This window comes from Cannabis sativa, chromosome 5 (assembly GCF_029168945.1).
Source record: "Cannabis sativa cultivar Pink pepper isolate KNU-18-1 chromosome 5, ASM2916894v1, whole genome shotgun sequence".
Classification (NCBI taxonomy): Eukaryota; Viridiplantae; Streptophyta; class Magnoliopsida; order Rosales; family Cannabaceae; genus Cannabis; species Cannabis sativa.
This window is the reverse complement of record NC_083605.1, coordinates 1,600,206-1,616,939: the sequence shown is the minus strand read 5'-3', so window position 1 is coordinate 1,616,939 and position 16,734 is coordinate 1,600,206. Positions and strand designations below refer to the sequence as shown.

General features: G+C 32.3%; 2 protein-coding genes across 3 annotated transcripts; one reads left to right on the top strand and one right to left on the bottom strand.

The window, feature by feature from the left end:
- The first annotated feature begins 3,672 nt into the window (after positions 1 to 3,672).
- On the top strand, positions 3,673 to 6,152 carry LOC133037738 (uncharacterized). The gene is made up of 4 exons (XM_061115198.1): positions 3,673 to 4,208; positions 4,300 to 4,353; positions 5,453 to 5,578; positions 5,733 to 6,152. The coding sequence occupies exons 1-4, from the start codon at positions 3,801 to 3,803 to the stop codon at positions 5,955 to 5,957; spliced, it is 813 nt and encodes a 270-aa protein (XP_060971181.1). The 5' UTR covers positions 3,673 to 3,800; the 3' UTR covers positions 5,958 to 6,152.
- On the bottom strand, positions 5,788 to 15,197 carry LOC133037737 (cullin-associated NEDD8-dissociated protein 1-like). Of its 2 annotated transcripts, none has more exons than XM_061115196.1 (29): positions 15,040 to 15,197; positions 14,241 to 14,345; positions 13,984 to 14,153; positions 13,659 to 13,869; positions 13,282 to 13,447; positions 12,720 to 12,849; positions 12,491 to 12,605; positions 12,177 to 12,334; positions 11,969 to 12,092; positions 11,790 to 11,840; positions 11,608 to 11,690; positions 11,004 to 11,088; positions 10,826 to 10,927; positions 10,614 to 10,712; positions 9,932 to 10,042; positions 9,768 to 9,851; positions 9,558 to 9,698; positions 9,337 to 9,429; positions 9,095 to 9,216; positions 8,829 to 8,991; positions 8,508 to 8,747; positions 8,171 to 8,419; positions 7,902 to 8,078; positions 7,660 to 7,806; positions 7,449 to 7,565; positions 7,197 to 7,365; positions 7,031 to 7,108; positions 6,809 to 6,947; positions 5,788 to 6,700 (listed from the first exon to the last, which is right to left on the bottom strand). In XM_061115196.1, the coding sequence occupies exons 2-29, from the start codon at positions 14,274 to 14,276 to the stop codon at positions 6,604 to 6,606; spliced, it is 3,657 nt and encodes a 1,218-aa protein (XP_060971179.1). In that variant the 5' UTR covers positions 14,277 to 14,345; positions 15,040 to 15,197; the 3' UTR covers positions 5,788 to 6,603. The 2 variants fall into 2 exon arrangements, with proteins under 2 accessions (XP_060971179.1, XP_060971180.1); XM_061115197.1 differs by having other exon boundaries at positions 14,241 to 14,301.
- Positions 15,198 to 16,734: the final 1,537 nt, after the last annotated feature.

The window sequence follows — 16,734 nt, the reverse complement described above, 5'->3', positions numbered from 1 at the left end:
ATGGACATTAGTATAGGGTTTTATATATTATGTGGCTTATAGGTGTCTTTATGAGGTTTAACCTCTTCATTTTTTAAAATAATGGTGCTTTAAAAAGGGATGATTTGACAACTTTATTATTACTTAAATTTGAAATTGAAGACAACTCACCCATCACCCACGTGATTCCCATTCCCAAGTTTATAAATGTATTTTGTTTCTCTCTCTATCTCTTTTTGTGGGTTGATGTTTATAGAAAAATTCTTGAGATTGGTGTCAAGATAAAGACCATCAACCAAGAACTTTACATAAAACTTTTCTCTCCATTCTTCACTATTTCAAAAACTTACAAAGCTCATTCCTTTCATTCATTTGTTCAGTTCTTCTTCTTCATCTTCTTTTCTTTTCTTTTTATTTTTTTTTTAAATTTTTTGAAGTTCTTAGTTATGTTTTTTTTTGAAAATATAAGAGTTAGTGTGGTTTTTTTTTTGTTCTAATTTTCTAGAACTTTCTTGCAAATATAGTGCATTTAGTATTGAGGATGTGCACGACATAGTTAATTTTTGATCATTTTTTTCTTTTATTGTTTTATTTGTTTTAGTATTGTTTTAGTATTGTTTTACTGTTGTTTTTCATGATTTATTTATTTGATGCCGATTTCACTGCCCTTGCTCCATCTCGCTGGAATTAATAAGTATTTTCTGGGTGTTCTCGTGTTGTTGTAATGGTTCTGTATGTGAGTGTGGAAGATGGAGGCTATAAATACATTTCTTCTTCGTTTTCTTTGGCTATTTTTGTGGTTTTTTTCTTTTGGTTCTCCTATAAATATATTTGACGAGCTCACTCACAAGAGAGTTTTGAGGTGTGTGTTTCTTTTATATTTTTCTAAGTAGTTATATTTGCTTCATTTGTTTTTGTGTTGTTTCAGTGTTGTTTTAGTAGTTTTTTTTATTATAATTTTCTAGGAATAGACTTGCAAATATAGTTGATTTTGCATCTGGTGTTGAGGTTGTGCAGCAGATTGTTTGTTTTTTTTAATCATTTTTTTCTTTTGTTTTGTTTGATTGTTTTAGTGTTGTTTTACCGTTGTTTTGCCTTGATTATTTATTGACGTCGATTTTACTGCTTTTGTTCAATCTTGTCGGAATTAATGGTTATTTTCCGGTTGTCTTGGTGTTGTTGTGGTGGTTATGTCTGTGATTGTCAAAGATGGAGGCCTCATACTTTTGTTTTGGTATTGACAGTATAAAAGAAAAAAAAAAAAGAGAGGACAGTATAAATGTTAATTCTGCCGTGTGGCAGTAAAATTGAAAAGTATTACCCCAAATACAGTATTTTTGTAAAATGCCCTATAGTAATGGTAGTATTACTCTCCCTATGTGTCTAAGATTTAATAAAAGTAATATTAATGTTTATTTCATTCACTATTACCACCATCTCCATCTCTATCTCTTTGTCATTATCTTTACTAAAAATATATAGGATTAGTCATGCTCTTTCTATGTGTTACTATTTAGTAAAAATAATATTAATGTTTAGTTTTATGTTTAATCTTTTATTGCATTATTACTTGATGTATAATGTCATTTCTAGGTTCTACATAAGATTAAATTATTTCTTTTATTTTCAAGAATTTGTATACTCAAAATATAATGAACTTTAATATTATATTAATTGTGTTAACTTTGTGAATCAAAGGTACAAAATAGCTAAATAAGCATATGGATAATTCTTGAAGCCTTTCTCTCTTTGACTATTGATTACACTTTTATTTGATTTCTTTTAATATTTATTACCAAAACAAAAATCTTCAAACTCTTTTGGTTACTTATTTGTTACTTTTTATTAACTTTTTGTGTTTATTTTTCTACTAACGCTTTTGTCCATAATTACCTCCTTGTGGAATCGACTGCCTGATTTATATTACAATCACCGCTAGTGGAAGTCACATTTGGGCGTTAAACATTGACCTTTGTATTATTATTTTTTATTTTTTTATATAAATTATTAAGTGAGTATTAAATAACATTTTAAATTTTACATCAAGATTTAAAATAATGCAATGGAGCATAATAGTATAACTCAACTTTTACATAATTAAGCATAAATAAAATATATATAAAAAAAATAATTTGTGGCATCAATACTTAAGTTTATTTTTTAACTGTTAAAATACTTAAGTTATATTTTTCGAAACGTTCATAGGTACCTAACCATTAAGTGTCAAGTCAATAGCCACGTAACAATCCCTAATTAGTCCAAATCATTAAATATTTATTTTTTTATTTAAAAATTAAATAAGAAAATAATACGTGGATAATAACTTGAGACTTAATAGTTGCATACATACAAAAGTTCTAAAATATAACTTGAGTATTATTACTGTAAAAATTAAACTTAAGTATTTATTTGCAACCAAAAATTTTTGTAAGAGAGAGGACATTGATGTGTTGTCACGACGGGGAATCATTGGTTCTAAATGCAATCAAGGCAAATAGGCAACCATTCTTTAGAGAATGACCTGACTCGTTTGCGAGTTAAACTTATAACATGTTTGCTTTGGTGTAATCAAGATTGGAATGTAATAGAGATTACAATTAGAATGTTTGGTTGAGCCTTTTAACTTTTGTAATCTCTTTACATTATAATGAGCATTACACGAGTTGCATGAATTCTCATTACATAGATATAACTCATGAATGAGGATTACAATTACCAATATATTACAAAAAGACTTGTATACCCTTCTCTCTCTCTTATCTCTTTACCAAATGTAGTTAACAATAAATAAAATGAGGACATTTTAGTCAATACATTAATTATTCAATTTTAGTTTTATACTAAACCAAATAAAAAAACTAATTACAATGTCCATTATAAAATAAGCCAAACATGGTAATCGTATTACATTTTATTACTATTCCTATTACCATTACAATTACATTTTAGTAAACTAAACGTCACCTTAGGTATTTACGTCGCAAATTACTTTATACAAAAATAAATAAATATTTTCTAATAATTTTTAGGAATTTTTTCATTTTTACACTTTAAAACAGTTTTTTTTTTTTTTTTACATTTTTACGGAATTCCATACAACAACCCCTATAACTACTAAAAGATTAACCTAAATCGCTATAGCAATTCACATAAAAATCACCGGAGAAACTCCAACCGTAAATTTGAAAAAAAGAAAGGCTAATTAGGATTTTTGCCCCCTGAACTTTGACATGTACCAAATCATGCCCCCTGAACTTTTACGGTCGTTAAAAATGCCCCTTAAACTATTGAGATTGTTGGATTTAAGGACTTTTGTCTAATTTCATTAAATTTTACTATTTTAGTGATTGTTTATGTACTGAACCATGCTCCCCGGACTTTGATATCTACCAAATCATGCCACTCGAATTTTGACATGTACTAATTATGCCCCTTAAACTTTCATCCATGTTAGACTTTTTTCCTAAATTTGGAAAAAGTCCTTAAATCCAATAATTTCAATAGTTCGGGGGACATTTTCAACGACCTTAAAATTTAAGGGAGCATCATTTGGTACATATCAAAGTTCAGAGGGCAAAAATTCTAATTAGCCAAAAAGAAATTAAAATATTGTATATGAGATAATTCTACTCATTTTTAATTATTTTTTTAAAAAAAATAAAATTGAGAGGAGAGAGAAAGAGAGGTTGTTGCTTGGGTGGGTGAAGGTATACCATAACAAAAAAAGAACTTATTAGAAACCTCTCTTCTTCTTCTTCTTCTTCTTCAACTAGTTGTTGTGGCTCAGAAAGCCGTACAATCCTATACCCACCGCCATTGTTATGGCCTCAACAACTCTCCGATGGAATCCTCTACTTCCCCCAAAACTAAAAACCCACTTCCTCCTCCCCCGCACCACTCCCAACCACTTCAACTACTCCTCAAACTCACCTTCTAACTTCCTCGTCGTCCAAGCCTTCCGTCGCAACGATTTCGATGGCTTCGCTAAACGCATGGCCTCCGGAGAAGCCTGGAGAGACGCCTGGCGTACTGCCAATGATGGCTTTGAGCGATTCCTCTTCGAGACTAAGAAGACCGCCGAACGCCTCGACCGTCGGTACGATGTCTCTCGCCGCCTGAGCTCCGTCGCTCAATCTGCGTATTCACGAGCCCGGGAAATTGATAGAGAACTCGAGATTGGATCGCGTTGGCGAGCTTTTTCAGTGGATTTTAGCAGAAACTTGCCTAGGGTTTGTGAATTTGTGAATTTTTTTTAAGAGTGATTAATTTCGTAAAGTTTTAATTTTTAATTCGTTGATTGGTTTGCTTTTGTCCGTACAGTACAGGAAGCAGTTGTCTGATTTTTTGGATACTCCATTAGGAAGGGGTTGTGCTGTAAGTTTCCATTAAAAACTTTACAACTGCCATGAATGATTATTGTGCTGATTTTTTAGTATTGGGGCTTATTATAGCAACATCTAATCACTGAATTGTGTTTATAAGAGTAAGATAATGTAATTATAATTTAGTGACACAAAGCTCAAAAAAATTATGCTTTTTTTGGTCTTGGGATGATTGAAATTCAGTGGAGTAATTGGACTTCTCTATAGTCAAAAAAATCTATGTTCTGGTTGTGTATATATGACAATTATTGCAAATTATAGCAACATTTTGATCACTGAATTGTGTGTATGATAAGTTTCCATTAAAAACTTTACAACCGCTGTGAATTGTCTTTATAAGATAAGATAATCATCAATTTGGTGATTCAAAGTACAAAAATTTTATGCTTTTGGTGTTGGGATGATAGAAATTTAGTAATTGGACTTCTCTATAGTCAAAATTCTATGTTCTGGCTGTTAGTTATGGCATATGAACTTGATGATTATTGCAAATTATAGCAACATTTAATCACTATATAAATTGTGTATGTGATAAGATTTTACAATTTAGTAATGTAATGATCATAACTTTTCTGGGTTTTGTTTTGGGATTGTAGAAATTTAGTGTCAGGAGCTATATGTAAATGTATGTATATAATTGAACCATTTATAGTCAAAAATCAATGCTTTGGTTTTTAGTTATGCCAAATGAATATTGTAGAGTTACAAAGTGATAAACTTTTCTGGTTTTGGAAATTTTGTGCCAAGAGCTGTGTATGACAAATGATTATTGTGTTGAATTTTTTTTGTATCGTAAACTTTACACTGCCATGAATGATTATTGTGCTGATTTTTTTTTTTAAGTATTGGGGATTATCATAGCAACATTTTATCATAATTTAGTGATACAAAGCTCAAAAAGTTTATGCTTTTGGTCTTGGCATGATTGAAATTTAGTGGAGTAATTGGACTTCTCTAAGTCAAAAATACATACACAGTGTCAAGAGCTGTGCATGTATAATTTGAACATTTTATAGTATAAAAATAAATGGTGGGGTTTTCAGTTATGGCAAATGAAATATGAATTGATGGCCTTTTTGATGATTTTGCAGACAATTTTCTTCATTTGGTTCGCATTATCAGGATGGCTCTTCCGGTTTTTGATATTTGCAACATGGGTATTACCATTTGCTGGTCCTCTTCTCATTGGAACATTTGCCAATAGTCTTGTTATAAAGGTAATCATATCAATATGTATCCATTCTTAAACTTTGGATTTCTTCTCTTGATTCTTTAGTTTCATTTTAGTTTGAATTGTTACTAAGCAAATTGGCTTCATAAAGTGTAGTTGTACAAATTTGGCAGTAAAATATTGCTTTACTTGTTGGACAGGGATCTTGCCCAGCTTGTAAGAGACAATTTGCTGGTTACAAGAATCAAGTGATACGTTGCACTAGCTGCGGAAACACAGTGTGGCAGCCCAAAAGTGGCGGCGGCGGCGGCGGGGGCAGTGGTGGCGGCGGTATTGGGGACTTCTTTTCGGGAAATAGCAGAGGCAACAACACATCATCAAAATCAGGACCTGAGATCATCGATGTAGAGTTTGAAGAGAAATGAATATCAACAGAGTTTACTTTGTAGTTGGAAAAAAGTAGTAGTAACTAATTCATTTTCCCTATATTTTTGCTCACATTTTTAGTTCGATGGTGTAAATTAGGTCTTATATTTTTATAATAAATATTTTGAAGAAAAGTTAATGTTATAAATTTTGTACACAAGTAAAAAAATAAAAATTGATCTTTGGCTATGAAATTCAAAAATCTTTTGATCATTTAAATATTCAAGTACTTTCCAAAAAATTCTAAATTAAATAAACTATTTATAAATCCACAAGAAATACCTATCAACAAACAAACAAAACATTGTCTAGTCCAACTTTTGCAATGAAATGCAAACTCATATATTGCATTTTTCTTCAACCCAAACTATAAGTAAAGAGAGTTTGGGGATGTGGTTTGAAACTAACTATACAAGAGATTAGAATGGCCATGACTTCACTTTTCTATATAACCCTCAATTTTTAAACCTTTAAGCCGCTTTACAGGTGCATCAATCAACAACAAGCACTCACAGCGAAATGCCTTACGGTTCTCTAAATTCAAAAATAGGTGGTGTTTGGTAATAAAATTCCATCACTTTTTACAGTGAAACTCCTATGCAACAGCCAAGGGAAAGGGGGCTCGGGGAGTGTCTGTTTGCCGTCTCATTCATTTCGGATTGAATTGTACTTTTCGGAAAGGGTTGGTGACTTGGTTATTTCATTTGTTAGGTTTTTGAACCTAAGGCTGCAGTCTCCACCACTGCAGAATAACATGAATTTACATCATCAGAAGGGTTATTGGCATTTGATGGCATAGTAATAAATTAGCGGTGAATGCTTTTTAGACTAATTTCGGTTCGGGGCAAACCTTATTCGATTCAAGGAAGCAATAGCTCTAAGGGCGCTGCGAATCATGTCTTCATTACGGTCTACTTCTTGCTTGACAGCATCTTGTTTTGGCTTGAAATTAATGGTTTTTTGAAGAGGGTCCACCAAAGAGTCGAGAACTGAAATTGCAATGAATAGTATACGAGTCATAAATTTGCAGGATGCTGAATCGAAGAATTAACATGATCATCTAATTACCAACCTGCCAGAACCGCTGATGGGCATTTTTCTGAAAGCTTTGAAAGAATCAGATGGCAAGGCATTTTAACATCATAGTGATCTGCACAGAATGCCAGAAATTTGAATCAATTCAAGATCGTAGTAATACGAAGACTAATAAAAACATATCTTTTATATTAAGTACTCACCATCAAGACCAGATCTAAGGTAAGGAACAATGAAAGATGATGGATTCACTTGATCTAGACAGCTGTCCAACAATGTGTCCACACATTCAAAAGCAGCCTTTCTTAACTCAAGGCCATCATCCACAATGTGCTTAAATGGACCAAGATCAACTGTCCTTATCAATTCTTGCTGCACAGAGTTTTTAAGAACAATAATATCAGAGTCGAACAATGTCTAGTAGACATGCCACAAATTACAGAACTTTAATTTACCTTAACAACTGTTTGATCATAGAGAAGTGGCAGCAACTCAGGGAGAAGCCCCTTGATAAGGTTTGGCTTATTGTGAGCAAATGTACTCAAAGCCAAAACAGCTGCACGCCTAACATGCTGCCAAAGAATTCATATCAAATCAGTCAAATCTAAAACCAACTATCCACAGATGAGGAGAGGAGGAATGTTTAATTAAAAATGCAAGACTTACCCGATCATCATCTTTAATAAGCATCAAGAACGATGAGATCTCAGGGTATATAATGTCGTCTATCTTCTCTGGGCGCTCAACTACTGAATATTTCACCGCAATGACAACTGTAGCCCTAGTGAATGCAGCTGGACTAGTTGTTCGGATCTTCAGAAATATAGATGGTGACTGAATATTAGCAACCGGTCTAATAATTTTATCATGCATTAATTAAACATTAATGTACAAAAGTCTGTTGATACCTTGAGTGCAGGAACCAGTTTTGCAGGTTCAATAAGAGCAATTTTACCCAGACACTCAGCTACAACGTTACGAACACCCTCTTCATCACTTTCACAGTGATTAAATAGTAACTTAAGAATCTTCTCAACACTAGAATCTTGGAATTCTGATTTATCTACAGATTGCCTAACTATGACCTGCAATAATAGTAAACTAGAAATTAATCCAAGAGAGTTCTCAGAAAATAACAACAGGACCTTCCCTAGACGTATGGTGCAAGATATCATACCTCCTTTAAGGAATGAAGCAATAGATACTGTTTCTTCTGCTGATTGTCAATCTGATCCAAAATAAAAGGTAAGTACTTGGATAGATTACCAACAGCAATATTGCCAAGAGCATACGAAGCTGCAGACTTTATCTCTTCAAAAGGTGATTGAAATGACTCGATAACTATGTTTTCTATATGTGGATGAGAGCTTAGATCTTTCCTTCTGCCAATCTCCCCCAGACACAATAAAGAAAGGTGCTGCTTCGCCTGAAATATGATATCGAAAGCAAACTCAAATTTATTTCTTTGTTTATAAAAGTGAAATGTACAGTGAAGATATCCTAAGGATGCTTACGGAGTTGGAACTGCTGTCATCTTTGAGAATTTCTGTAAGCATTTTTACTGTAGATGAATATTTTTTGTCACCTGCAGCAAGGCAAAGAACAGCCACGCATTGGGCAATTGAATACAAAGCTTGCTTTGCAACACCACCAGCTTGGGGGGATGGTTTAGCACTTGAAAGAAGGGATTCAAGCAAGGCATCAAAACTTGTGTTCGCAGAATAGACCAAAGCAGCAAAGAAGTTTTGCAGAGCCTGCAGTATTTAAAAAATAAGTCTTTAAACATGCAAAATATCTAGATCGAGATTTAACAGCAAAGTGCACATGCAAAGTACCAGCAGGGCATGTCCTTGAAGCAATGAGCTTTTGATCAATGTTAATGCTTGAGGAAGAACTTTATGTCTAACAGCCGTACCAATAACCAAACTTGATCTCTTGTCAGACATTAAGGTGCAGCAGAGTTCCAAAGCAAGAGCCGTCATATGCAAGTCTGAATCACTGAGAAATCAATGAAATATTAGAGCCACGTCTGGATAAACTTAAATGAGATTGGATAAGCAAAAATAAAAAATCAAATAAAAAAGGTAGAGTAGGTTGAAACCTTATCAGAGTAGAGAGTTCCACAATGATAACCTCATACGCAGGGGAAGCAATTTTATCGCCATAAGCAACTATGAGGGAATTAAGGGTCCCTAATGTTGCCTGCCTTAAAGCCCGATTAGCCTATTTAGCAAGAGAAGTGAAGTTCAGAAATTTGAACAAAAAATATGTACTATGGTCATGGTAGTAATAATATGATTATATATTGATCTATTCATAAGAATAAGTTACAAGCTCTCTTACCTTTCTTAAGAATGCAGTCAGTTCAGTTATTACTTGCTCCAAAACACACGAAAGGTCTATTTGCAACGGAGAAGCAGCAATCACAGCAAATGCCTGGAAGTAAAACGATGAGCAAATGTGTACTAACATAAAGCTAGTGGGAATTTGGTGTTTCCCAAAAAAAAAAAAATAAAGCCAAAGAACTTGTGGGTATTGCATAAAACAAATAAACATACACCCACCTTCACAGCAGTTAGTCTGGTTATCTCATTACCCATCCTATCAACAAGCACAGGAAGGCATGAAGGTAATTCTGCTTTCAGGTTATCACCAAATGTTGAAACAACGAGTCCCATGCAAGTGATAGCACACTCCTTGACCTCCTGGATAAGCACAAAATGTGAGTCGCAGTAAATCCTCTGAAATATTTCTTAAACAGGAATACTACTGACCTGATCTTGATCTTGATTAGTCAAACGTGACATTATGGCATCATAGAGTGGGCGAACATAAGGTTTAAAGTCAAAACCATTCCCCTACATCAAAACATCATGTACACAATTAAACAACAGACGCACAAGATCCTGGAGTCTTACAGAGTACCAATTAAACTCACTTCAATGTTAGGGCGAACAACACGAACGAGTTCCCCGCATACTCTTAATGCTTCAGCTGTCACTTTGTAATAACGCTCACCTACAGCTGATAAAACAGGACTAGAAAGAGCCTGCAAAATAAAATAAAATAGAAAAACATCACTGAAGTAAACAAAATTGCAAAATAAAGCAAATTCCTTAAACAGAGTATTTATAGCATTCCACTGTAAAATAAAAGAGAGAAGAAAAATGCAATAAACAATATTCTTAAAGAGTGCAACATCCCATTACAAAAAAGAAGCAAAGATACAAGAAGCAAGAAAATAACATGTCTTATATGAAAAATATTTAAGATCAAAATTTAATATGGACAAAACCATAGTTGAATGTAATTCATGCACAGAAGGGAAGAAAAAACAGTAATATTTTGTACAGTAAATAAGTTAGTCCTTTAAAAGAAAATTTGAAAAATCTCTTTGACACATCAACCAAGTTAGTTTACTGAGGTTTTGCAACCAAAGATCATAAAAAATGACAACACATAACAATATATATATATATATATATATTTATATACTGATTTAAAAGGAAAAAATAAGAACATCTACTTTTCTAGGTTTCATGCATATCTATATCCATACATCAAATTCTGCTGATTGTGTTCTCCACCCTGCACTAACTAAGAAGGGCACTGATGTTTACCTTGACATGAGGATGGAAAACAGACGGAAAATGTGAAGCCAAGACCAATCTTGTGAAAATAAGAGCTTCTATCTTCAAGTTTGAGGTAGAAGATTTGTCCTGTATATGATCATTGAAAACAACATAGGGGATGGGAAAAAATATTAACACCAGATGTAATATTATAAATATCAGAAGATAGATTGAAATCTCTGCTTCAACATTGTACTTACATTCAAAGCCTTTTCAATTCCTGGAATGAGGGATCCAATGTGATCTGCCAGGCAATCTGGCAAGACAACAACAAGTTCTTTCAAAACAGAAAATGCACCAACCTGCCAAGGTAAAATGTAATGCTTAAAAAACAGGTCTGAAACAAATGCATAAAAAATCGACATGAGAAATCTCTACCTTTGTTTTAATAGACTTTTCACGCAGTTGCCTGTTTATAGACTTGATAATCTTTGGCACCTCTTGCTTCAGCAACCATCTTGGACTGCACATAAATGAATTTAAGCATTGATACTAGTCCATCAATAGGAAACCAATGAGAGGTAACTGAAGAAACCGATGAAATGTGCCAAAAGAATACATCTTTTTCCACAGCTTATTACATTTACAAGCAATATTATGAATGGGGCCTACTGAGAGGGGGTCAAGAGTGGGGAGAGAGTATATGTGGGTAGCTTGTTATAAACACTGCGCTTTGCACCATGAAAATCTCATGTTATGGCTTGTTAGTGTTGCTATGTTTAAAAAAGATATATGTGAGTAGAATTAGATGTGCAAAATTCAAATATATGATATTATTCAATTTGACCAAAAAAAACATTAGTCCCCCATAATTTGCCAAAAAACAACACAAACCCATGCACATATCAAAAAGGATAAGGAAAAGAGCTAAAAGTAAGGTTGCGGAATTTTGAGGATATGTAGAAACAATAATAATAAATAAATACATACATACATACAATCTGGGTCAAGTACAAACATATAAATAAATAAAGAAGCTTGCCTTAATTCATTGATGTCAATCTGCCCTTTTGTAACATTTCCAGTTTGACGCAACAGTTCAATGAATGTATTAAATACGTCCATCTGCAGCAGAGAAATATAAGATAACCAGCCCACAAACACACTACAAAAAAGGTAAAAAAATGAAAAACAATTATGCACATAGAGAACAATGGGACTTGCCTTGACATTTTCCTCCCTCTCCTTAAATCTCTCAATCAATTTTGGGCAGGCCTGACGAAGCATAGATAAAATATTTAATGCAAGATCCATGAAGCAAAATTAAAAGGAATAAATAAATAAATAAAATCTATATTACAACTTTATAGAAATACAGGTATCAAAAGCAAGCACAACAATACCTCCTCATACAATTTTGCAAGCATCTCAGGACGAGATACAATTAATGCCGCTAAGCATTTAGCAGCAGCTCTTCTAACTTTCCAGCTGACATCTTCATCATCAGTATACTCGTTTGCACTCTCACTACAAAATATTAAACACCAACCGTTAAAAAGATATATTGATTAAGAGTCGTGAATTACCCTCAAAGACAGATTTAGGACATACTCGTCTTCTTCTTCTTCAAGACTATCGTTATCTGTATCCTCTTCCATGTTATCAGTGAAGTTAGGATCATAACTTAAGTAGTCCAGATTAAGATGAAGAATTTCATCACAGTAGGATGAAATATCCCTGGGGCACCTCAGAAGAAAACTTTCAAGTGCCTGCAGTCAAAATAGTCCAGAATAAATAATACAACGAATGTTCAGCATTGGCATGTAAAAATATTCAGCAAAAAAAAAAAAAAGTGCAAAGTGTAAACATTAACAATAAAACAAAAGAGCACCAAAAGAAAAATAAAGGAAAAATAATTCATGTACCTGCAAGCTGTACTCCCGAAGTTCCTCATCATTCTCTGATGCACTCGTGCAGTAATTGATCAGAACAGGGACAGTGTCAGAAAGATGGGGTCCAAACCGATACCCAACAGCCCGACTGAAGCACATACAAGAACTCATCAGCAAAAGAAAATTTTGAATTTTAAACAATAAGAAACACGGAACGTGAAAAGATATTTAGAAGACAGAAAATAAACATTTTGACACTCACCTTAGAGCACCAATCATCTGAATGTTTGTGCGGGTCATTTCTGATTTTGCACCTTTATTTCTCAAGTTCTGAACAACTTGAACTGTTGCCTTCGCTAACAAATCATCGGACAAGCTTGAAGCAAGAGATGCTGAAAGAAAAAGATCATAAGTTAAAACTCTTTTTTGGAAAAGAAACTAAGGGGGCGTTTGTTATGGAAATAAGTGTTAGGATGTGGGGGCATTTGAATTAAATCCTTTGTTTAGTGTATTTTTTTAGGTGGGGATGTAGTGGGGCCCACAAACATTTAGTGGGTAAAGTGAATAATTTTGTAAACTTGAGTTTCACATGCCCCCACATGTGATTCCCTTGCTCACATTCCCGTGTAAACAAAAACCAACACCAAACACCCCCTGAGTTTATTGTATATTATAATTCCATTACAACCAGTGGAGCTTCTAGTCAAAACAAGACTTAGAAAAACAAACTTCAAATGAGAAAACAAACAACACTTAGCAAATATTATTAAATGAAGAGTTCAGAAAACAATCAACTATAGCATAAAGTATTACATTGATCTTACCAATACATGCAACAGTTTTTTTTCTGACACTGGCTTGATTAGAGCTCAACTGGGACAAAAGTGCCCCTAACAGCAGCTCATGGTCAGTTGCCATAAGATTTCCAAATTTATGCAGGACATCGCATAAAATGTCAAGACATTCACATTTTATCTCTGTGCTTGTACCCTGTACAAAATAAGTGCAGTAAGTGATTAGTAAGAAGCCTTAACAAGCATTTCTTTTTAGTCGGGAAAAAGAAAACACGATAGAATTAACAAGAGAAGATGTGTAAAGGATGAACTAAGTAAATAATAGCCCAGTAATCATACAAAACATCTACTACAGAATGACTTTATAAACTAAATTCCCATATAGAAGAATGAGTAAGAAAGCTCACAGTGCCAGTAATCCCTTTAATCAACTGTCGCAAAATTGAAACTAGAATAGATTGTGCAAGAGATTGAGTAGCAATTTCGGCAACAATAGTCTTTAAAGCTATGCTTGCAATGTCACGATGTTGATCCTTTCCATTCAACAATTTCTCACAAAGTTTATTGGTCATTTCCACAACTCGTGCTTCGCTGACCTTCTTCACCAATGGAGCAAGACTACAAGAACACACGAAAATGTGAGCAAATTTAGATAGCATTTTCCATTTAGTTTCAAATAATTCAATAACAGCTACAACAATGTAAAGTGGATATACAGAGAAAACATTGTACCACTTCACAGCCAACCCAGATACATCGCCGGCAACATCATCAAGCTGCTGAATGATGATGTTTGACAACTTAACCTCTAAATCAGTATCAGCTTTGAAATTATCTCTGTTCAATTCATTCAAGAGATCAGAAGTTGCCATGTATCTGTAATCTTTATCTTTGCCCGTCATCTGTATACAAGTTTAAAACTCAATCATCTATCACAAAAGACAACATGGTAATTGCACAAAATCATTGTTCACAACTCAAAAATATACCTTTTCCAGTATACTGGTTAAAGCCAAACTCGCCATAGCTGCACAACTATACAACTACGTGCTGCCCGCCAAATTCAGCAAATGTCAATATCTCAATATAACAAGCTGGAGAAAAAAAGAAAGAAGTGTACCAATCAATAACAACAGCTCTCATTATATATTCTTTACATAAAATATAAAGGCTCTGTTTGTTTAAACTTTTACTTTTCCTTATAGCCAGAAGTATAAAATAAGTATAAGCTTAGAATTATTATATGGAAATCTTTTTTCTAATAAAAATTACTTTTCAAATTGTTTGAATATCATTATAAAGAAAAAAAAAATTATTAAAAATTATGTAAATTATTTTATTAAAAAATGATTCTTCATTCTTTATCCAAACAGCCCTAAGAGCTTATAGAAGCTAAACCAAACGGGACTATGACTGAATCCAAATTTGATAATACACCTAAGTTTATGCACCATAGCACCACATTGTGTTATATAGAACAAATCAAAAAGAAACAACTCCATCAATTTCGAAAGAAAAAACAAAACAATCAGCCGATCCCAATGTCATTATCAAACCAACCCTACCCTTAACAAAAATCAACAATGCCAAGTGAAACACGTACGAAGAATCAAAACAATTAAAACTTCAGAAACCGAATAAATTCAATGAAAATTATCTTAATAGAATTATAAAATGCAAGAAACTTAGGGTGAACTCTTGATCTGCGTTTAATTGATGAGAAAATCAAATTAAAATAAAACATCAAAAAAAAACCAGAAATCAAGAAGTAAAGAAAGAAAGACTCACCAGAAATTAGAGACCGTCGGAGGTGGGAAATGAACTGAGTCAGTGTAAGGAAAAAGCTCACGAGTTCACTCACTCTCTCTTCTCTATCGCTCTCGGTCTGGGTAACAGTGTAGGGCTGAGGAGTTGAAAGTGTTGAACTTTGCTCTTATATATTTGGGGATTTACAACTGAGTTGTGTCTCAACTTGGATAATGGTATTCTAGCCAAACACTGAACGAGGTTACTTCTATTCCAATCCGGGGTAGTGTTAACCTCGCATTTTGCCAAACATGAAAATAATTATTTTATTATGAGTATTGTTATTGGGCACTAGTAATGTCTAACATTTTTATAGATGTTGCTTCACGATTAGTTAACAATATTTCTTAAGGGCTCGTTTGGAACGCCGTATTAGGTCGTATTGTATTGTATTATATTGAATTGTATTTTATACAATATTTTTATGTAAAACTATATGTGGTATTAACTTTTATGGACACCTAAATGTATAATATTTTAGTATAAATTAAAGTTTAACATAGTATTATATAAAAATATGATATATAATCCAATTCAATATAATACAATACAATACAATACGACCTAATACGGCGTTCCAAACGAGCCCTTAAAGTTATTTTTTTAAATTATATGGGACTCGATATTTAATTACATTAGTAGTATGAGGTTAGACTTTTTAGCGATTCTCATTTATTATTGGTTAAATACTATTTTGAACTCTGTGTTCTACAAAAATTATTGATTGGATTATCTGTTTTATTAAATGATAAAATAAATCTTGTATTTTTCAAAATGGTACAAATAAAACCGTGAACTAATTTTTTGTCAAAATAAAATTTACTAATAACTCAATTAAGAGGTGTTATGACAAAACTGATTATGTTCGTGCTACGAATTATTTTCAAGTTGATTATATAAATATCAAAAATTAAAGTCAGTGTCTTATTTTTACCATTTAGAAAAATACATGGTCTACTATTATTTAATAAAACAGAGAGACCATTAAATTATAAATTTTAAAGTGTTATAAATTATTGGTTCTATTATAATGATAATTATATTATAGCTTCATTCATTATGATTAAATATATATATATAAATTTATGTTATTTAGAATTTTTATTTTTTATGTCCTTATTTATTAATTTTTTTGTCGATAAATTTTTGGTTTTTTTAAATTATTTTTTATCACATGTAAGAAACAAAATATAAGTATAAAAGAAACTCTAGGTTGTTAAGGAAAAAAAACTTTAATTTATGTAGTTTCCTAACACAAATTTATGAAAATAATAATAATATAAAATATTCAATAAATATAAAATATTTTTTACAAACTAAAAATATATATTATTTATTTATTATAGTATTATTTTATTTTTTTAATAACATATGATAAATAAGTTAATATATTTTAGAACAAAGAAATTTATTATATAGTTTGATAATCGAAATTCATAACATTTTTTTTCTAAAAATTGGATTCTATTAATTTTAACATTTTTTTAATGAATAACTTTAACTTTTATCTCAACTTAAATTAACGAATTCTAGCCAAACACCGAATGTGGGTAGTGTTAACCTTGTAGTTGCCAAACAAAAAAAATTATTCTATTTTTTATGTTTTATTCTTCATTCTTTTTATTATCTTGAATAATTCTTAATATTTTGAACTATAAATTTTATTTTATGTAATGA

What these genes read in the sequence shown, in the direction of transcription:
- LOC133037738 (XM_061115198.1), top strand. Translation starts at nt 3,801, where the DNA reads ATGGCCTCAACAACTCTCCGATGGAATCCTCTACTTCCCCCAAAACTA. An exon ending in TTAGCAGAAACTTGCCTAGG is followed by an intron (nt 4,209 to 4,299) that starts GTTTGTGAATTT and finishes TTGTCCGTACAG; the next exon opens with TACAGGAAGCAGTTGTCTGA. An exon ending in CATTAGGAAGGGGTTGTGCT is followed by an intron (nt 4,354 to 5,452) that starts GTAAGTTTCCAT and finishes ATGATTTTGCAG; the next exon opens with ACAATTTTCTTCATTTGGTT.
- LOC133037737 (XM_061115196.1), bottom strand. Translation starts at nt 14,276, where the DNA reads ATGGCGAGTTTGGCTTTAACCAGTATACTGGAAAAG. An exon ending in TTGTTCGCCCTAACATTGAA is followed by an intron (nt 9,852 to 9,931) that starts GTGAGTTTAATT and finishes GTTTTGATGTAG; the next exon opens with GGGAATGGTTTTGACTTTAA. An exon ending in GAACTCTCTACTCTGATAAG is followed by an intron (nt 8,992 to 9,094) that starts GTTTCAACCTAC and finishes TTGATTTCTCAG; the next exon opens with TGATTCAGACTTGCATATGA.